The following is a 21,716-nucleotide window of genomic DNA, read 5'->3' on the forward strand; positions in this document are numbered from 1 at the left end:
CACACACACACACACACACACACACACACACACACACACACACACACTATTATTCCTCAACATCTGTAGGCTGACATTTCCACATGAGGTAGTACAGTGCATAGCTCCATCTAGTGGTCTGAGAGGGTAACAACTAAGGAGACAAAACATCTCAACCCAAAGTTTTGGTGATTTGCATGTTTTGAATGTAATTTACGCTTTAGGCTGGTAGGAACATCTGACCTGAAGGTTAGGATACAAACAAGGCAACAGTTCTTCGTCACTAAGGTTTTTCACTTGTTAAGGACATTGAGTATTAAGAGGATATGAAAAGAACAATACATGATTTTCTCTGACCAACTGGACGAGTTTCAGTCGATACAAAAGCATCTTTAGCACATTTAGCGAACTATTACACCAAATCTTCTATAGGCCGAACCAGTGGTGTGTTTTTCTCCTATTATTTAAGGCAACCGTGACATTTTCATCATCCCCTCAGTAACAAACTACTCTAGAAAGAACTAGTTTCTCTTCACAAGATGCTATGGCATCAACAGGCAGAATGTCGTCACAAACACGATACATCAAATACAGAAAAAACACCTACGGTTGTATTAGGCCGTTATTGTGAAAATATCTAATGTCCTTCAGTTAAGTTGGTACTGCTGAATTTTAAAGCTTTTCAACCACACTTTTCTTAATACTTATCTTTTATATATAACAAAAGGACACAACTTAATCATTACAAGACAGAGGGGGTTACAGTGGTTAGTACATTGCCAATGTATTGGCTACTTTAAGTGTTTCAACAGACACGTAATGCAAAAATAGCACCTTTAAATCAGTTTGTAACACAGTGGTCTACAGAATAAACAGAATTCACTGGCTGATATCTGGTGTTATTTTCCAAATTCTTCTCAGTGAAATAGCTTCCTTTGACTCAGTCGTCATATTCAATGACCAGTGCATCATTAAGCGCCCTCTTGTGTGCTTCACAAGTATAACAAGACTCCACAAAGACAGTGTGGACTAGTTTAGTGTGTCCTCGGGATCCTCTCAGCACTGACTCACTGCTGGTGAATCAGACGGACAGACCCAATGGAAAGTGCATGAGCAGCTAATAAGTGGACAAAGGACTGCAGCTCACATGATCTCCAGCATCCGCACGATTGAGCGAGCTTCTCTGGTGAAACTAGTGTGACTATTCAGTGTGAATGCCCCTACACACACCAGCAGTGTGACCTCCACTGCATTGGCCAAAGAGTGAGAGCATATTTAAGGGAATTCACCACATAAGAACACGCATAACATGCAATGTTACAGTTCAACCCTCACCTGAGGTTTGGACGACAAAACTCTTTAGCTAAAGGCCACTGCTTTTCAGCGCATAATGAAGGGAGAAAATAACACAGCACAGCAATGTGCTTCAAGTGTAAAATGCAACAAGAGGAGACTGAAAATTGACAAACTTGGAGGCATCGCTCTGAAGCGCACTCCATCTGAGCCCAGGTCAGTTCTTCAGTTGAGTTATGACCAACCAATGACTTAGTAAATAATTAAATGAAGGACGATGGGAAACTGTCTGTAGAGGTATGAAGGAGGACGGATAATCCAAGTCTGTACAGAGGAGGAGGAGGATGAGGAGGCTCCGTCAGCAGAGTTAAGATATGACCTCATTCTCTTGTCCCTGTGTTTCACTGCATGACAGAAGAGGGGAATGAGTTGGTACAGCAATCCTATAAGGCAAATTGTCTTTCGTCAACATCCTCCTGGTAGCAGAGACCAAACGGGAATAGTTATCGGGGTTGTACTCTGATAAAGGTGGGCGGGCGCAGAGTAACGGCAGGTTGTCCCTGTCAGGCCGGGACAGGAAGAGAGAAGGCCGGCGTTGACTCTCGCCTTCCTTCAGGGAGTCTGGGAGCGGCTTGCGTTTGCTTTCAGGCAGGAGCATTATGCAGAGAACAGAGAGGACAGCGAAGGAGGCGAAGACAACATGGTGGAGAAAGTAGCCACTGTTATTCTGGAGCTCCATCAAGGAGGAGGCGGCCATGCCAACACAACCGGCTGCCAGCACCAGGCCAAGGCAACCACCTCTGGCAGAGCGAGGGAAGAGAACAGAAATCAACAAGGCAGAATAATCAGACATTACTTTATATCTTGTGTTGACATTTTTCTGTATCTCTATACTTGCCAACTTTCCTACCCCGTCTGTAGGACTTAAACCCAAGCCTTAGTGTTCCTACAACTGTTCTGGGCACTGTAGTTTTTAGCACATGGTACTCAAACAGAAGTAATTGCGCATTTGAACGCGACTAATACACATTCAAAACAAGCCATCAGGCTTCAGCAACACAGGCCATACTTCTCAGTGGGATTAATTCATCGTTCATTTTGGTCTTTTCATGGGATTTGTTGACTGTAAGAAAAATATATCAACAGCCTCATCACTTTTGTCACACAGACGCTTACCGAACCACGGTCGGCATCACCTCACAGGCAAAGAACGCACTGAGCATGGCGAGAGCTTGAGAGAACAGCAAACCCACGACGGAGAGCACCAGCACCAGGCCTCCGTGCAGATCTGACACATAAAAAAAAGAAAACAGACTCATGTGCAACAATTATGACTGTAGCACAATTTACAGCTGAGATAATAAACATTTTCTGGCCTGGTATCCAGCTGTTATTTAAAGTAAAATGAAGTTAATGCAAACAAGAGATGAGGATGTCATTTACACTGAGTGAGGGCCAGCAGCAGCAGCGACGACAGTCCAGTGATGATGGCAGAGAGCAGAAGCATACCACGCCGACCGAAGTGATCGACAGACAAGCAGATGAAGATGCAGGCCAGAGCTCCGGTTATCACTCGGAGGAAGTAGACAAAGTAGAAGTTGGAGGAATAAGCGTGCAGGTTTCTGGTGAAACAGTACTGGATCCCTGTTCCAATGAAGCTGAAGGAGAGATAAGAGGAAGAGAACATTCACTATGAAGCCCAACATTCAACACACACACGCATGTCACTTTTATCATGAAATGGAAGGCCTGCATCTCATGGACAAGTCAGGTGAACTTTACTTTTTCACACTGAGCATACAAACTCACAGCGTGAAGCTCAGGATGAGGCAGTTCTTCCAGATAACACGAGTCCGACGCAGCTCCAGAACGGAAAAGTAGGCTGGCCGACAGTCTTCTCCGTATGCTGAATCTATCTCTAGAAGCCGAAGAAGAGGCGAAAAAAACCTGAGAATAATTAAACATATCCACATGGAGCCTGGGTGTAATTCAGGACGGTTTAAAGGAGTGGTAAAAATCCATTTGTTTTACATTTTACTCGTGGCTGCAATTGTTCTATGCTAAATGACATTGAATCAAAATATGGATTAAACTAGAACCACCACCTTACAGTTGTAAGCCTCCGCCAACCAGTCAAGCTGCGGTTTACATTGTCGTCAGTCCAAACAGTCCCCACTTATCCTCTTTTATCCTATTCAACATCTTGCATCACTGTACAATACAGACTTCATGAGGACCGATTCCTCGCTCTTACACTTGAAAGAAACATGCATTCAGCAGAATGTTTATGCAATAATGTAATTTATATATTACTATATTAGTATATTACGTCTGCATCCAAGTCAATCAGATAAGCAAACACTTATAATCTCCACAACAGATGGATTTGATGAAGTACTGAACATGCCATGTGGTAAACCATGATCAGTCAAGTTTAGAGGTTATACCCGGTACAGCCTGGAGCAAACAATGTTGGGCAAACTTGATTTTGATTCATCGTTTGTCATTTTTCTAGCACAAATGCCTTAAAAATATTGGTTCTAGCCGTTCTGTTATGAGGATGTTCTGCCTTTGTGTTTTATGTCAGCTGGATGACTTTGGGTTCTGGACTGTTGGACAAAACATAACAGCCGAAGACATGCGTAAATATAAAATAATTGTTTGCAGAAAATAATTGTTATTTTCAGCCTTAATTTGCATTCGTGTGGGAATACCTACGAAAAAGAACCCTGATGACAGCAAGGATATCAACAATATTTAGGTTGGCAAGATTTATTGTGCCTAAAGAGAGTGTGAAGAACAAGATGGACGGAGTTTAGACATTATGAGGAAAGAAAAACAGGTATTGCTTTGAGTCGTTATGAGTCTTTTGTGACTAAAACAGACTAAACATTTCCTGTACTCGGGTAGTACAGGAAATGTTTAGCCCGTTTACTGTGCAGAGACATGAATGAAAAGAGACATAGGTAATGACTCTAGGTAATGTTATTTCAAGATAATGATGCATGTTTTCCCAATATTTTAATGGTTTAATACATGACTTGTTTTAAACTTTTCTCATGAAAGAAAAACTTTCAGACCAGTTTGTGTCTGTGTTCATTCACATGCTTTTGTGTGTGTGTGTGTGTACCTGACAGCAGGGTTTCACCAGGGTAGATTTCATCGAGCAGACAAACACCATTCCTGGTGGAGAATTCCTGGAGGCTCCTCTTCACCTGGTGGATCTGAGCTGTGGCCAGCAGCCAGCGAGGAGACTCAGGAAACACTGACGCACAGCTGAGGAAAACAACTCTGTTATCGTACAGACGTACAACATTGACACAAACAGTTGAACATTTTTTCCCCCCCGGTACTGTTTTTGGCAACAAAGAAGAAGTTGTCATTGCAACATTGTTTGACATCACCGACACGTACAAGGCATCAGCATACCATGCTATCCAAGTTGCTGAGATATTTAACATCCTTAGTCGACTCTGCTTTGAGTGACTGAACTGTCTTGTTATGATGTTTGTTGTCAGGTCTCTTCTGTAAAAGCAACTTCCTGACTTCCTGAATAAATACCTAAACTAAACTAACTGAGTGGTGGTCAACACAATGTTCCAAGTAGGATCGTATATATTTAAAGACGTGGTTAATTGTGAATTCCAAACTGCAGACAGGCCAAAAATCAATTGTGAGACTGGTACACTGAGCACCACTATAGAATAATAAACTTCCCTGAATACACACATGGTGTGTCCACCTACGCATCCCAAATAGTGAAACCGGACTCACCACCAGTAGGCGAGCAGCAGGAGCAGAGGCACAGTGGCCGCGGCCTGGAGAACGGGCCAGTCGCGGCACAGAACGGCGAGGCCCGGCAACAGCAGCTCTGCGAAAATGGCAAAGAAGCCGCTGATCATGGCAACCATGAGACGATGGGGAGGATCACAAAGCTCCAACCCTGAGTGAGCGATGGGAACAGAGAGAGAGAGAGAGAGAGAGAGAGAGAGAGAGAGAGAGAGAGAGAAAAAAGACGGATAACATCAAAACACAGCTGAAGCTAAACAAATACATCTGACCAAAAGCAGTTAGTTTCCTGTCGGGACACAAACCTCTTCTCACATAAAGCTACTTTATGTAAAACTGGTTCAATACAGAGAACAGTACGTTGTCGTGGCATGGAACTCCTTACCACAGAAAGTAGTAAAACATGTTTGAATGTATTTATTCTGTCAAGGAATAGAGTAGCTAAACAAGTTCCTGTCTTTTGTTTTTTCTTCTCCTGAAGATCCTAAAAAGCTATCTCACTTTATTTATTTGAAATGATGTAGAGCTATCAGTTTTACTAGATACTACAATACTGTCATTGAAGTATTGTACATACATAATGTGGACCCAAGTAAGAGTAGCTCCTGTTGTTACAGCAGCTAATGGGGATCTTAATAAACTAAATAAAACTAAACATGGAATCTAACTTTCTGTTTGCCACAAACTCTTTGCACCGTGTTTGCTAGTTCATAGCAAAGCTAAATTCTGAATACCACCCGAAAGAAAACAACGCTAGAACAACAAGCTACATAAAGCTAGTAGGAGATAAAGTACTCTTTAACTTCGAGTAATGATGCAAACTTGTTTCTAAGTCTCTGGTGAACTTTAACCTCCTCCCTCCCCAGACCTCTGATTCCTCCCTGTGAGGCGAGAGAAAGGGAAAATGAGGAGTTCACTTCCTGCTCACTTCCTTGCCTTTGGTTCTGTCCCGCTATTGTTTTCTCCTCTCTGTGGAGGAGCAGCACTGGCAGCACATCGCTGAGAAACATTTCTCTCAGGCCCTCATCAGCATAAACTACAAAAACAAAATCTGAACTCAATCTAGCCCTGACCTCGCAGAAGAATGTGTGTGTGTGTGTGTGTGCTTCAGATGAGGCCACTACCTAGTACCACCACCTCCCACGCAGGAATGTGCACAGGTTCTCCAAACGTTAATGTAATTACATTTAGATGTTGCTTCACTCTTGTTTTAGACAGTTCCAGACACTACTTGTGGTGTGCTCACCAAAATCAGATCCTATTTGCCATGATTATTGACTGACGCATTAAACCAGTGTGAGTTTGTTTGGCTGCTCTGTAAACAGACACACCAGTTGCTCCTCTGTTGTACTTCTGATGTAGCTGCTCAAGGAGTGATCCCTGTAGTTTTAAACCACACTGGCTGTTACCACGGCTGTCACCAAATCAACCAGGACTGTAATCTTATTTTAAGTATTTAAACTTCACATAAAACGTTTCCCCCAGACTTAATAGTTATTGTTGTTTTCTTGGGTGTTCACAAAGTTCTTTTATCACAATCCACAATTTGTTTTAATTGTAAAAGTCTAGTTTTTTGCAGCTGTTAGTAGCTCCTTTGTTTCCTTTGTGCACTGAATTCACGGACAGTAGTTCAACAATTTGTATGATCGTGAAAATGATTTAATTCTGCTGCAATGTGCCCAGGGATTCAAAGCAATAAAAAGTCTCCTTAGAGGCCGTAGTTACGTAGTCCGGTAATCAGACGCAATAGTCATTTTTGTTAAGTGCTGAACAAATCAGAGACATGGGTATGGATTAAAAGTTCTGGAGCCAGTCTAAATTATTTTAGTTTAAATTATAACTGCAGAGCAGTTAGGAACCGTGAAGCAGAAGAGAGAAATAATGTGAATTATCAAAGGCCTTCCAGTGGAACCTCAAGAGTAGAAAACATCTGCTTTTCAACTACCATGAATAGGCCTTGTTTTTAAGTTTTAACACAACAACAAAAGTTGGATATATTAAACTACAATTTGTCTTGACTGATATGATCTGATGAAAGTAATTCAACTATTCTTTATGTTATCAGAGACTCAAAGACGAAAGCTAAACAGACAAAAGACGTCCGTTTAGCTTTCGTCTTACAGGTCATAAAGAAATTAGGAGATTATACGTTTACATTTATCTACAGCCTCTCTTTACATAATATACTGTTTAAGATTACATTTGGTTTAGCCAGACATGCTGAGGCCATGCAGCCACCAAATATCATGTTGAAAAAAATAATAATATATAAACCTTTACTTTGTAGCTAAACCTCATTAATCCTTGGTGGACAAATAAACAAGAAGTATTACAAAAGGTAAGCGTTAAATATGAATCTCTATGGTGAGAGAACAGCGAGATGCTGTTACAGTCTTCCATCTCCTGTCACCTGGAAACACCAGAAAGTTAAACTATTCATTACCCGTCTGCTAAATAATTGCATCATATACATTAAATTAACATTAAACCGTCTTATTTCCTTTAGTTCTTGTTCTTGACTTTCAGACATCGGAAATGAAAGTCTAATCTCAGTTGTTTTTGTTTCCTGAAATAAAGTTAGATGGTAACACCAAGATGGAAGGATTTCTAATTGGCTTATGGAAGGGCACAATGGGGCTTTTCTTAACTAGTTCACCAGTTAGCCAGCTGCGTTGGGCCTTTTTATTCAGTTGAATCTTAATGTTTTTAAGATGTTTTCATTGAGTAAAGCACTAAAACGAACTGTAACAGTAAAACATCACAAGAGTGAAATGTGATTCAACAAAAACATGACATTTGGATAAACACAGTGCCAGCAAACGACTCAGAACGAAGCCCGGGAATCCAAAAGTGAACAAAGAAGTGAGTGGCTGTGTCTGAGGAAGCTGATATTTCCCCCAATCCCCTGGAGAAGTTGATTACCAACATGTAGATGTGCGTGGAGGATACTCACTGGCTATATAGGAGGATAGGAACACCCCAGCGAGCATGGCGCCCTGAGAGAGACGCAGCAGCAGAAATAACACCACACTGTTGGATAAACATACGGCGACTCCCAACAGACTGGACAGACTGATGGAGAGGAGGAAACATCTCCGACGACCCAGCCTGAAAACACACATTAGTGTCACATCACTTTATTTCTCAGGCGCAAAACACACACACAAGTGAAATAAGGGAGCTTCAAAGTGTTCAATTCCAAATAAGTGAGTATGTAATTAGTGCTAAAATAAAAGTTGTATGCATAAATTAAGAAAGATATTTAAATATTATCAATATTTATTTTTATTTCAAAATGGCATAGAAATGTCCTTTTTATTTCTTAATGTTAGCTTGGAAATCATCATTAAAGAGTATTTTTATAGTATGTCTAAAAAAGTCATTAAAAAGTAGAACTATAGCATGATCAACGAAGTCATTAAAAAAAACATAGTATAGCGAGTTGATAAGTCGCTGTACGTTTTCAAAAAAGTCATAGTATAACGTGTAAAAAAGTGATTGAAAATATATAGAATATAAAGTAAAACATATTAATATAGCATGACGAAAGAAGCCACGGTGTAGCATGTCTAAGAACATAATGGTATAATCTGTCAAAAAATGTCATAATATAGTTTGTAATGAAAGTATGTCAAATAAAAATACAGAGTATAGTGTGTCATAAAAAAGTCACAAAGTTCTTAGTAGTGAAAAAGCCATGAAAAACGTATTATATTATGTGGCATAAAGTAATATTGAACCCCTTTAGATTCCATATAAATGTGATTATTACTTACCAGTCGCACAATGTACCAAGAAGGATGTATCCCAAAATCCACCCAGTCATGAAGCAGATGTGCTGCAAAGGGATTTTCCAGAAGTCACTGCAAACCAGGTCCCACTGCAAAGGAACACAAAGACCAACATCAACACATTCTCATTACATCTTTAAAAACAGGACACAATACGTGTAGTTTAATTCTTATAAAAGGCTGAGTAATAAGCAAAGTTACTCAGACAGAAGTGAATAGTGCTTTTGTTGGGGAATATTTTCCGCTGTGGATTAATACACTGATGCTCTGGTGAGTATTTGCGGCAGCAGGATGGTGCACGCGAGATCTAAAATAAACCGAAGCGCCCAGGTTCATTGCAATGAAGGAACATGCCACTTTGTGTCACTCAATAACGTGTTTAAAATAGCTTTTTGTAACTACAGTGGCGGCCTGTTGCATTGAGAAGTGATGCACATCAAGGCAAGACTTGCTAGAACGATGAATTCAATGTTTCATGTATTTTTGTGTCATTTGTTCACAAAAAGAAACAGGTTTAGTAGTAGTTACAGTAGGGCACATGTGATTACCAGTGTATGTAAAGCACTTCCCAAATAAACTTTGTTATAAATGATTAACATGTGGTTAGCTCAATTTCTCTCCAAAATATGATTTGCGTATTCAAAGACTTAAAAAGGTACATGAACAACACGCCGCCAACGTGCTGCAATAAATGTAACTCAGCACAAACACAGAGAGAGTTCTGTGAGGAAGCAGGAATGTAGATCATGTCGTTCCTGATTGAGTTAAGATGTCTGCTGACAGCGGAATCACATTAGTAGTGCTCAAAGTGGAGCCCGACAGCAGCTCTACGCCTGATTGGTACCAGTCGCTGCCTTCAAGCAAATTCTCCTCCACTCCCGAGTCTCTTTTCCCACTACGGACTGAACTCTGTGTGCAGTCCAGATGTTGCAGGGCAAAGCATGTACAAAGTTTGAGATCAGCGCATCAAAATGAATCAAAACAAACACCGAATAATATCAGCAGATCTCTGCAGAGAATATTACTATGCGAATACTCGTAATGCTAAACCTTTGACCATCCTTTCAACATGATGGTCAACGTTGAGGCTTTAGTTTGTAGCACTATAGTAGCCCATCAATGATTTTAAACAATACTCAACTAGGATGATGTGCTTTAAGAATACAATAACACAAGAATACAACAGAAAGGTGCACTCACATCAGAATGACATCCAATGTCAATCAGCGGCGTAAGAGTTGAGCTCATTCAGATAATATTCTGTCAGGTGGTGAGGGTCCACTTGTGAGCACTGCTAATGCTATTTCCCTGCATTAGGAATGTCACTATGATTTTAGGATTTCTTCTCGTCACATAACACGGTTATTTTACACCGTGTGAACACCAGAAACCCCAACTACTGACATCAGCGACGGAACAATGAAAACTCTATGACCACCGGCCGGTTGGGCCTGGAATGGATCGGCCCGACTTCGGGTTAGTCTTCCCGGACTTTCCTTTGGCCAGTCCGCCCCTGCTAGAAGTTCAGGCAGCGACTCCTGTGCAGTTAATCATAAATATATTTAAAAAAAAACCAACACAAGTGAGTCATTGCGTAGGACACCAATTAACCTATATGTGAACTTTAGAAAATGTCTGACAACTACCATTTTTAAAAGTTGGTTTTGAAGGCTTTAAAGAAGGAGGAATTGGAAAACAACATATGCCAAGCTGATGAAAAGGGCTTCAGCGAAGAGGAAGAGTGGCCTCCAGCTGATCCTCACCAACATGAAGGCAACAAACAAACCGCTCAGAGGTCTAGATTATTGTACTTCTGATGTTATTTTCCAGCCACTGTATTTGAAGTTGATGAGCACTATTGTTTCTGTATTCAACTTTTCTTTCTCCTTTACTAAAGTGTTCCTTTGTCACAGCAAACGGCATCATGTGCAGAGGAAGCTGCTGTTGGTGAAGGAGGCGTTCAGGGTCTCAGGAAGGAACATGGAGGCCTCAGACTTCCCAGCGCCACAGTATGTCATGAAGGACAACGAGGAAAAGTCTCCTCACTGCCAGGATCCGTTTCCATGTTACACAGACGACACTCTGAAGAGAAGCTGAGGGGAAATTACCCACAATGACTCCGTCCTGCTGCTCAGCCCTCACTCCAACTACTGCGGTTTGGAGACTATACGCCAAATACTCTGATGTTGTCTTTATGTGTTACAAAATACTGCCCCGAGACAGACGTGAGGTGTTCGTACGGGGTCACATTGACACATATTTTTCTAAGAACTCTTTATCAATATTTGCAGACTGGGAGGGATCCTTGAATAGCTGACGTCCAGGAAAACAGAGCGAGGAGGAGATAAAACATGTGTCTGCTGCTTATTCACACATGTGGTTACACAACAAGTACACGATCACACTGAATCCCATCATCTGTAACAATGGTGATATCTAAAGTATGGAAGAGACAATCAAAGAGGATCTCAATTCAGCTTGGGAATCTCTCAAACTAAAAGTCAAAAGAGATGTTGAAAGCAAACCGCACTACAATTTCCTGTTTTTTTTTTTTTTTTGAGTCAACACTTCAGTTTATAATCCTAAATTCCAGATATTTATTTATATAATCTAAGAAATAGTAATTTGTCCATTGCCTGGTTGATTTCTTATAGTGTGACCCTGGGAAACAGAGTGCCAGGCAGCAGATATGCGAGAGCAAATATTGACTGAACAGCCATCTTCATCACCACACTTGTTCACAGCAGAGACAACCTGAGCGGAAACTGAAAGATCAGCACAAACACCTACAAGGCCATACGAAAATGTCTTAGTCGTAAAAAGTGACACGACCCCAAAAAAATGTTTATTTCTGGAAATACCGCGACATGTGTGAGCAACTCTAGTGGTGAGGTAAATACACGTGGATGAAAAACAACAACCCGGAGTGGAATTGGATCCGGGAAAGCGTCATTTTAATGCAATGCTGTGGGTACTCAGCATTACTTCAGCCCCAAAACATGTGGATAAACTAACTTTTATTTACTTTTTTCCTCCTCCTGCTCCAGACCACTTCTTACCTCAGTCACAAAGTTGCTGTGGAGCCCCGCTACATGGCCGTACTCCCACCCCACGGTGCAGGACACCCTCTGCCTGGAGAGCTTTCCGGAAAAGTCGGAGGCATTTGGCGGGTACTTGAACAGTTCGCAGTGGCTGAGACCGGAGCCGTTCAGCCAGGGGATGGTGAGGTTGAGGTACCCCTGTCTGGAGAAGTTGCTGGGGAGGAACGCGGAGGGCAGGAGCCGCGGGTCGGGTTTGCAGTGGAAGGAGTCCGGGATCACGGTGTAGAAAACGTCGCTGAACAGATTCAGCATGACCGCGAAGTTGGGGAACCAGCTGAAAACCACCACGACTCGGTTGTAGCGTCCATAGCCGCCGGTGTGAGGGAAAACCTTGGTCTCATAATCCATTTGAAGACGAGTGTGTTTGCGGTAACAGATGGTTCTGTGGCTGTGGCTCAGTGAGTGCGCACGCCGGAGAGCCACGCGACGCAGCGGCGGCAGGTGCGCACGGGGGAGGAGGAGGGCGGGGCCATCGCGGGATCGACCTATGAGATACCTGCGCGTCTGTCTCCTGACATTTGGGGGTGTGGGTCAAGTGATATATGGCCACTAGTTTCAAACACAACACCTCCGGTTTTAAAATCACCGGCGCCATTAAATAGTAACATACAAGTGTGGAGTGCAAATTGAAATATTTTGACTGGAAATCCAGTCATTGATATGAAGGACTTAACATATTTGTAGCTGGTGGCCTCCGGACATAGAAACACTTTGTAGTAATGCGTTCGCTTTTTCTAGTTCAGCAGGTTTCCTCTGGCTTTGACATGAAACATTAAAACTCATATTTCATTATACTTAAAGTCAAGAAACAAGTTACGTAGCTGTGGTAAATTACAGCACACGCAGGTTTCTCTGCCTTGTGACAGTAAATGCCATGAGTAGGTTTGGTAAAAAAATATGATCGTTTAGGTGAAAGGACTCCAACGAGCATGACTTATGGAATGGCAAAGATAAAGGACACAAATTGAGTTGTTTAAATAAACCATCTATTTACTATAGTCCATGAATCTGGGCTTTGTTTGGTGAAATTTTGGTGCGAGACGTTCTGTGTAGAGTGCAAAACTCCTCCAAGCCATAAGATCAACATCTGTAACGGATCTGGCAGCATTTCAAACCTTCTGATTGTGAAACACTGAAGACATGATTACCTAATCCTGCTATTAATAGAAACTTCTCTCTTGGACCACCACATTATGACAGTGAGGTAAATGTTATTACTCTATATGTATTGTACATCCATGGTACATTTCAAATGTAATATATAAATGAATATATTTCAAAGGTATATTTTCAGATGAAGCCAATTTTGTTCTTGAGTGGATATATTTTGGGTGTTGTAACATAAAATACAACTTTTACATCATGACACACACAACATCACACGATCAATGACCAGAGGACAGCTGGTAATATTTCAAAGTTTTATTAACGAACATAATCTCTGAGGAACAACAGCAGTTCTCGCGCTCTCTGTACATGCAACTGTAGAAAATAACAATTTAGAATTTTTACTTTTCAGTTTTAGTCTTTTTTCCCCATCCATCATTTTCAGTTTCTCACGTTTTTTTAAATTTTTTTGTCTTTATTTTTTGCAGGAAATCAACAACAGCTAGAGGTGAAAGTACTGGATTTCTGTTACAGCACTGACAATAGCATCAACAACCCCCCTCATATCCCCCCCCCCCCCCTCCCCCTCTTAGCTGCTCCAACAATATGTACACAAATAAACTACATTGTACAAATAAAAAAATGTTACATTGTTACATTATAATCACCTGCAGCAAGCGCACGCAGCTCGTTGCTGTTAGAACCCCACATTCTACGCAATTTTTCAGACTAGTACAAAGAGGAGGGTGCAAAACGTCCTGGGAGGTTTTATTTACAGAGCTATGTACAGTATGTCTCTTTCACGCATTACAAGGAGGAAAATTTACACAGCGGAGACCAACTTCAACTCAAAACATACCACAGGTGTCAGAAAAAACGAAACAAAAAAATAATAAATAGGTTGTTTCTCACCATTTAAAGAGTAGTTCTCCATGCTTTGTATTAGTCACTTTCCACTAAAAAATAGGAACAAAGAAATAGCTACAGTCTGGGTTTTAATTAAAAAAATAAACAAACAAAAACTAGAAAAAAAAGGCTTGAAATCGTGATTCTATAGAATGAAAAAATAGCAATTATGTATATTCATGTCCAGTAAGAAAAACAAATAAATCTAAAATAAACATTATGAGTGAATGTGAGGAGAGTAGAGGTAATATGTTGCTGACTGAGGTGGTGTCAGGCTAGCATCTGTATCACCACGGCCAAGTGCTCTACATGCGTCCGAGGACCGATGCCCATTTGTGTCTGCGTTCAATTTTTCCAGAAATCACTCTGTTCGTGAGTTGAATGTTCACACCGGAGAATCAAAGTGGGTGGATGTGTTTAGCCTATTGCTCTGTGCAGCGGTGTACCGCAGACTGAGGGAGAAAGTTGCCTGTCAGTCGTGTCAACCATCACCATTTCAATCCTTTGTGGGTCGAATAAATGACTTGTTACAGAAGTAAAATCAAAGGCAAGGCTTAAACAGTTTACAAAAAAAAAAAAAAAGGTGACGCGTGAAACGGAAAACTCTTGATGTCTTGTAAACAATAGTGAGAGGGCGTGGTCGGTCAGGGCATAGTAACGGTATACATTCTGCTCGATAAGCAACGTGATTGACATGCCACTGGTGTTAATGCTTTATACAGGAACAAAAACCCCGAAGATAAACACGACAACAGTCAAAACTACAAACACTGAGCTAAAAAACACACAAGGATTCTGTGAACAAAAGACACCCTTAAACCTCTTTCCCCCAAAACTGTGTAGGAAACCAACAACTAATTAAAAACAAAAGGAAAACATGACAAACAGGGGTTTAAAAACCAAATGTCTGGCTATTTGTATCCAAGTATGTAAGTCTATACCAAACAGGATGTGTGTATCTCTCAAAAATACCCAGGACTATACATCTAGCCACCTTGTCTGCACAGCCTCCACAACCATTGCACTTGACTAGACATACCATACACAGCCATGCTGACCGACAGTGTGTAAATAACTTAAAACGTTTCAGAGAATATTGCCATCAGGATACAGGAGCAGCTCTCTCACACAGACAGGACAGTCTGTGTGTCGGCGTGGGAAATAATAATAATAGAGAATCAATACAAGTCATCACAAATCAACATTATGAATGGGATATTTTTTTTAAATTTATTTATTTTTTTTTTTTTTAAATTGAGGACAAAAAAACCCCAGATCTATTCAGCAGTGAGCAATTTCTTTCCCCTCCACTGTTTGTGTTACTGTCTGTCCAGCTTTTGGTTCATTCGAAGGAGATTTAATTATTGTAACTGGTCTGCTTGGGACTGAAACAAGAACGTGCTTATGGCAAATACCACCACCCAAACAGAGTCACGTGACAAAGGAACCGAACATTTAAAATCCCTGACAACACTAGCCAAACCCCTTGTAAATTAAACATGGATAAAAATTAGAAGTCTACTGTGACTGGGGCTGAAAGCTTGGGCCTATTATATTTGAATTGACTACCAAACTGATGCAAGTGTTGCATAAGAATCCTTATAAGGGGATATTTAAAAACACTCATTCAAGTAAAAGGCCACAGGTCTGATGCAAAGCCAAATAGGTTCTCGAGTTTTCTGACACACTAGTGCCATTCAGTGGGGAAAGTTGGAACAGCAATTAAAAAAAAATAAGCTGCTCACTAATTTGGACAAAGTGGAAGACGGATGTTAAAAGTCCGTAAAGAATGGAACCGTTCGGTGGCTTTCACAACTCTTCAGTCTATTTGACGTGAAAAGCTGAACAAGCTGGGAGAACAGTACCTACAATGAAAAACCTGCGTCCTGTTGGTTTTAGAGACAATGTTGTTTTGTGATGATTAGAAATGAGTTCAGCCCAATATTTGTAAATTAAAAACAAGGAAAATGAATTTGAAACCATTCTACATTAACATGATGGTTTTGCCCGTGAATGACATCTCTCTCACTTTCATCCCACTCGTATATATCTGTGACTTTGCCCAACAATGAGTACATTTGTTTTTTTTCACTGAACAAGGCATTTTCTTGGTTCGAAATTTTTCAGATATAATTGTGTAGTAAAGCAATGAATAATATTCCTCTCTCTATTCTTTAAATAAATCCTCAACAACTATTCTGCTACATCTGAGGGACTATGTGGTGGTTGGCCAGTGGGAGGCCGGTTTAAATCCAGAGGTGTTCTCTGTCAGCTATTTGTGAGTTGTGGAGATCCACGCCCAGGTGAGTTACCAAAGCCTGGGCTGAACCTAGAGATGGGATCATACAAGTGTGCACTGGAGTCTTTCAAATACTGACAGAACAGTGTACACATTTTGGCCCATGGATATGAGAGGGGGAGGGGGTGCTGCCCAAAAGTGAACTGTACATAAAAAGATAATTTTTATTTCTTTTATGTTTTTTCTTTACACTTAACTGAGTGATATTACAGTACATAGGTTATTTACAACTGTGCAGTAATGTGTGGCAAAATAAATTATCTAGAAGGCAGCAAGAATACATTGGTTAACGAATATAAAAACTGTACATCATTTACGGAATACAACTTTTTTTCATTTTTCTTTTGTTTTTTTCCATTAAACTAATATTGGCTCTGTAGTGTTTCAAGTCACTTCCTCAGAAACAACGAAATGCCCAAGTAAAGAAATAGACAAAAACAATATTTCTCTCTCCTCCTGCCAAAGCACACTTTCTCAATAGTCTCTTTGAATCTCAACATTCGTTATGTTTGTTTCTTCAGGTTGTCCTGTGGTGTTTTTGCAGTCCATGGCGGTCTGATGTGTTTGGAGCAAGCAGGGTGGCTGAGGAACACTCCGGTCTGTCCTCAGAGATCCATGCCTGTCCTCTTCTGTTCAGCCAGGCCGAGAGGCTGCAGGGTCAGTCTCTTCCTCTCGGACACTGGCCCCTGATGTGCGCACGCACACGCACACGCGCACACACACACACACACACACACACACACACACACACACACACACACATCGCTAGCCCTCTGCTGTGTTGCACGACTGTTAAGCTAGGCCTGCCTGGTGCAGTGCGAACAGAGAGGGTTGTCCTTCGGGTATATGGTTTTATAGCCCCAAAACCATCAGCGACTGGTTCTAGCTTCCTGGTCTGTCCATCCCAGCTGTTCAACAGTGACGATCCACATGCTCCGTTGACTTCCTCCGGGTCGGCGCTGGACTCTGTCTAGTTCTCCTGGCCCACCAGGAGCCCTGGGTCAACAGGGGAGGCTTCTCCTCAGTCCTCCCTCAGGACAGGCACCACGCTGCTGGGAGAGCTCTTCTCCGATACCGCCTCCCAGTGGTTGGTTCTATTGAAGCAGGGACCAAAATTGAATGCAGAAAATATATCTTTGTCCCTTGACTCACCGAAACTGAGCACTGAGGAGTTGTGTTCCGATGTCAGAGCCCCGAAGCAAAAACTGTTTCTGCTTCTCCCACTCTGATCAAACATAAGCGTAAAAACTTTTGAGGATGAAAGTGCAAGTTGTGTGTTTTCTTTCCCACCCCCCAGTAAAAACAGATTTCCTTCTTCACGGAAGCGAATCCAGAGCAAGTTTTTAATCTTTACTCTTTTTCTATAGAATATAATTTTTTCCTGTGTAAAGTCCTCTTTCAAACTTGCTAGCCCTTTCCATTCGTTCAGTTCAACGAAGTCTCTTTGAGAAGAAGTGATTCAGACAAAGTTTGCTCTTAATTTGTGAGCACAAAAGTGTCATGCAGGCAGCAGGACAAAGTCGTCGTTGACATCGACCATTGGCACGTAGAAGGACGGCACTTCGTTGACACAGAGGGACTTGTGCACTGCTGGGTCCAGCTCCTGGACCTTCAACTGCCACTCCATCCTTTGCACTGCGTTCAGGGCTGCTGCCTCGTGCTGTTGCCGCATCAACAAACATGTCTGGTGGAGGAGAAGCAAAGCATAAATCCACTTGGTGTATACACAAGATCTCGGTATCAACGCCTTCAACTGAAGACATCTTAAATCACTGCAGAGTGCCGATATTTACCTTCATACGGTCATATTTATCATCCACATCCTGGATCCAGGAAATGAACTGACGAGCGTTGAAGCGATCTCTCACAGATTTGTTCTCATCTCCCTGAGAACACACACACCAAGTTACAATGTAGATTAAGTACTGGATTATGTATTAATTGGCTGCCTCGAATGAAATCAGTTATAATTGACCCGACACTTGAGTGTATGCTGAAATATTTCCTACCTGGCTCTCTGATGGCATATTGTATACTTCAGAGTCCAACAACATGGTGCAGGCACTGAATGGCACAACCTGATTGGCTATTGTTCTGGCAGCTCTGCAGTGGACCCTTAAAACCTCCTGCTCACATGACACAATCAGCTTCTCCTGTGAAAGGAGAAAATTAACATTCCATTTAAAGTTGGGCATTAGGCTAACCAATGGGCTGGTTAGTGAGATTTCACTTGCATTTCTATTAAAACAGGCTTTGATCTTTCTTTAATAAAAGTTCATAGTGTACAGTACACGTATGTTGCTGCATGTGTAACAGGGAGTGAGCAAAGAGTGAATTAAGGATAGAGAATGTGCAGATGTATTTCCTTACCCGTTCTATGCTGTGCTGCAACCTGAGCTTCCCTCTCACAGCCTCCTGTTGTCTGAAAAGCTCCTTCAGAGGTTCTGACAGCGAGGGAGGTGGGGCAATCTGATGAGCCAACACAACATTGAGTATTATATACTGTCTTCATCAGCCAGAATCAAAACAAGTTTTGTTAACATTTCTACAGTGAGCTGCAGTATTGATGTCGAGTAAAAGAAACTCCTGCAATGTAGGTCTTTTTTTAAATCGCAGAATCAGACTTTGATTCCAAACTGTTTTAAAACCTACTCACTGCTTTGTCTGTATCGTCAGAAAGAAAGGGGTTAAGACGTCATAACTTACCACAGGGATGTGAAGCTTGCTGAGGGGCTTGCCGTGCAGCAGGTAAGAGCCGGTGTAGGTCACGTATTCCGCGTAACACTGTGGGGCCTGTGGCGTGATGTAGCACAGAATCTTCCTCTTTTCCTCAATCTTCTTCCTGATCTGCAGGTACTCAAAGTATGGGTTGGAGCGGTCACTGATGTAGGGCTCAATATCGTCCAGCTTGATGGCATTGACTACTACAGCCAAGGTCTGTTGGATCATTTCCCTGGTCTGCTGCATGGCTGTGTTTACCAGCTGGACCTGCTGCCCAGCAGAACGTGGGAATTTCCTCTTCCGTGGGTGCTGGGTCTGAGATTCCTCTTCGTCCAAGGGGACAGGGCGACCTTTTGTCGTCTTACTGATAACCAGTGGGGCAGAAGTTGTCACAGAAGTAGGTACAGACACTGCTGGGGTTGTATTAGACGCAGTCGTGGACACAGTAAGCACAGATTCATTCTTCAGAGCTGGGAAGGAAGATGCTGAGGTGGGTGTCGGGGTTCCAGTAGGAATTGGGTTAAGGGTCACTGTCGGACTGGTCGTTACAGGGGCGGCAGTGGCAGACGAGGTTACTATGCAGGAGGTAGGAGGGACAGCAGCAACAGAGGGATTGTTCTTGGCGCGATTGCGAGTTATCCTTTGAGGGATTTCATCCACCTTCTTGGGGATATCTACAGTGGTGGAGACAGTGGTCAGGGTTACCGGCGTTAGCTTGGATGTGGTCTCCTGTGTGTCTGGGAGTTCCACTGTGCTGGAGAGGGTGACTGCCACTGGGAGCTGAGGAACAGGACTGCATGCAACAGATTCTGTTACGGTCTCTGACATCTCCTTCTGTCTCACCTCTGAGTTGATAGCAGAGACTGAATCCATTGGTAACGGCAAAGACTCTGTAAGGGAGTGGATCTGAATGTGATGTTGCTTACTGGGATCTGATTTTACAGATGAAAACAACACGCTGGGATCCGACTCATCAGGTTCTCCATAAGGTCCATTTCTTTCCAACATGCAGCCCTGTTGTTGTATTAGAGAGCGAGAGCCGTTAATTGGCTCGGGGTCCATCTCTTGCTGGAATTCGGCATGGGGTGACGGTACAACCAAGTCTTGTCCGGTAGGTTCTCCTAAACCTTGCTCACCAGCAGGGCATGAAGCCTTACCCAGGCTTGGTAAGTCCATCTCCATTATCTCCGGGTCATCTCTGTCTGTAATGGTAGGTCTAGTGTGGGTCAGCACAGTCTTGTTGCGATCAACTAGTTCTAGGTCTCGAGACTCAGCTTCTTCCGACTTGTCTGGTAGTGGTAGGTCAGGCAAAGAGAACGGTCCAAGGTCATCCAGTTCATCTGCATCAGCTGAGAATGGGTCTGCCCAGGGCACCACAGGCTCAGGGCCCACAGCTGGAGCCATGTGGCTTTCAGTGGTAGCACTGAAGCTGTGCGTGGTCTGTCTGCTGTCTGGTTCTTCACATGTTGACTCAGTGTCCATCTGATGACTTTCCTCTATGCTAGGCTTGTTGCAATCCTGGAAGAAAGACTCCAGTCTATTGGAGGATGAAGAGGTGTTTAAATAGTTGGGTTCCTCATCGATAGCGGTGTCAGGCCTCTCTGGAGAGGGGATGTCAGCCACAGCCTCCTTCTGTTCTTCAAAGTCCTCTGGGTCCTCTTTATGCCATCTATTCCAGGTAGCATAAGGGGGTGTGGCAGAGGGGTGACCAGACAAGTGCTGCATCTCACTGTCTGAATGGTATGGACTAGTTATTTTGGAGACAGCAGCCTCTATCTCTCCATACGTCCTGTGGGGAGATTTGAGATCCATATCAGGCTCCCAACCAATGCTGTGATCAAAACAGTTCTCTCCATGGTTGGGTGCAGAGTGTGTTGGGGAGAGCTCTTGGACCTCTGGTTCCTGTCGGTCTGGAGACTCTGCAGGCCAGCTCTTCCTAAGAGGGTCCTCAACTGGAGGGGAGAAGGAACATGGGTCCCTTGTTTGCTCCGGTTCCTCCACTGCACAGTGGTCTCCATCAGCTCTCTCATTCATATCACATTCGTCCTCAAAGTCGTCGTCTTCTTCTTCTTCTTCATCCTCGTCGTCGTCGTCGTCCTCCTCCTCCTCCTCTTCTTCCTCCTCTTCCTCTTCCTGTTCTTCAGTGACAGAGGGAAGATCCGACAGGACCAGGTTAGGTTCACTGTGGTGAGGCTCAGAGATGTCATCGATATCCAGGGGTGGCAAAGCAGCAGGAGCTGGGGTTGGTGGTGCAGCAATGTCGAAGCAGGGCTCCTGGGGGTCTGGTCTGTGAACTGGAGTAGAGGGTCTGGGCAAGAAATTGTTGTATACATCGTCAGGAAAATGTTCAGTCCCCTCGGTGCCAGCAAGGGTTGGTGCTGCCACATCTGGTGTCGGAAGGGCCGGCTCCTGCCGAGGGGACAACATCCTAAGTGGGGAGAAATAAGGAGATGGGAGGCACTCCAGTCTATCCACTGTTTCTGATTTGTCCTCTAGAGTTTGGGAGGGTGATGCCTGATCAAATTCAGCAGCTGGATCACTCTGCTGTCGAAGGAACTTGTCATCCTCAGCCTTGAACTCATCCTCCAGTGGCCGGCGGACGTCAGAAGATGCAGAGCGGCTGACAAGTGGTAGCTGGAGGTTCTTAGCAGGGGTGGGACATGTGCCCTCTTGGAAACTCTGAGAGTTAGAGTACCTGCTGGGTGGACAACAGAAAGACAAAATATTAGA

The 21,716-nt window shown here is 42.8% G+C and overlaps 2 protein-coding genes across 5 annotated transcripts in view; both read right to left on the bottom strand.

Moving 5' to 3' along the window:
• Positions 1 to 14: 14 nt before the first annotated feature.
• Positions 15 to 12,483, bottom strand: slc22a31 (solute carrier family 22 member 31). Its single transcript, XM_031846047.1, has 9 exons — positions 11,912 to 12,483; positions 8,838 to 8,941; positions 8,015 to 8,169; positions 5,047 to 5,215; positions 4,403 to 4,548; positions 3,082 to 3,190; positions 2,716 to 2,930; positions 2,449 to 2,560; positions 15 to 2,072 (listed from the first exon to the last, which is right to left on the bottom strand). Exons 1-9 carry the CDS (start codon positions 12,299 to 12,301, stop codon positions 1,640 to 1,642), a joined length of 1,833 nt encoding a protein of 610 aa, XP_031701907.1. The 5' UTR covers positions 12,302 to 12,483; the 3' UTR covers positions 15 to 1,639.
• Positions 12,484 to 13,360: 877 nt separating this feature from the next.
• ankrd11 (ankyrin repeat domain 11) overlaps positions 13,361 to 21,716 on the bottom strand; it is a 95,451-nt gene continuing 87,095 nt past the window's right edge. The window contains exons 10-15 of one of the 4 annotated variants that reach the window (XM_031846574.1): positions 21,416 to 21,684; positions 18,972 to 21,340; positions 18,636 to 18,734; positions 18,275 to 18,418; positions 18,059 to 18,151; positions 13,361 to 17,949 (exon numbers count right to left, since the gene is read on the bottom strand). In XM_031846574.1, the coding sequence (XP_031702434.1) occupies positions 17,764 to 17,949; positions 18,059 to 18,151; positions 18,275 to 18,418; positions 18,636 to 18,734; positions 18,972 to 21,340; positions 21,416 to 21,684 (3,160 nt within the window). In that variant the 3' untranslated portion in view covers positions 13,361 to 17,763. Of the gene's footprint in view, positions 17,950 to 18,058; positions 18,152 to 18,274; positions 18,419 to 18,635; positions 18,735 to 18,971; positions 21,685 to 21,716 lie in introns of all 4 variants that reach the window. The other 3 variants (XM_031846575.1, XM_031846573.1, XM_031846572.1) reach the window with 3 other exon arrangements.

Source organism: Anarrhichthys ocellatus, unplaced genomic scaffold (genome assembly GCF_004355925.1).
Source record: "Anarrhichthys ocellatus isolate YVR2014 unplaced genomic scaffold, GSC_Weel_1.0 scaffold6, whole genome shotgun sequence".
NCBI lineage: Eukaryota > Metazoa > Chordata > Actinopteri > Perciformes > Anarhichadidae > Anarrhichthys > Anarrhichthys ocellatus.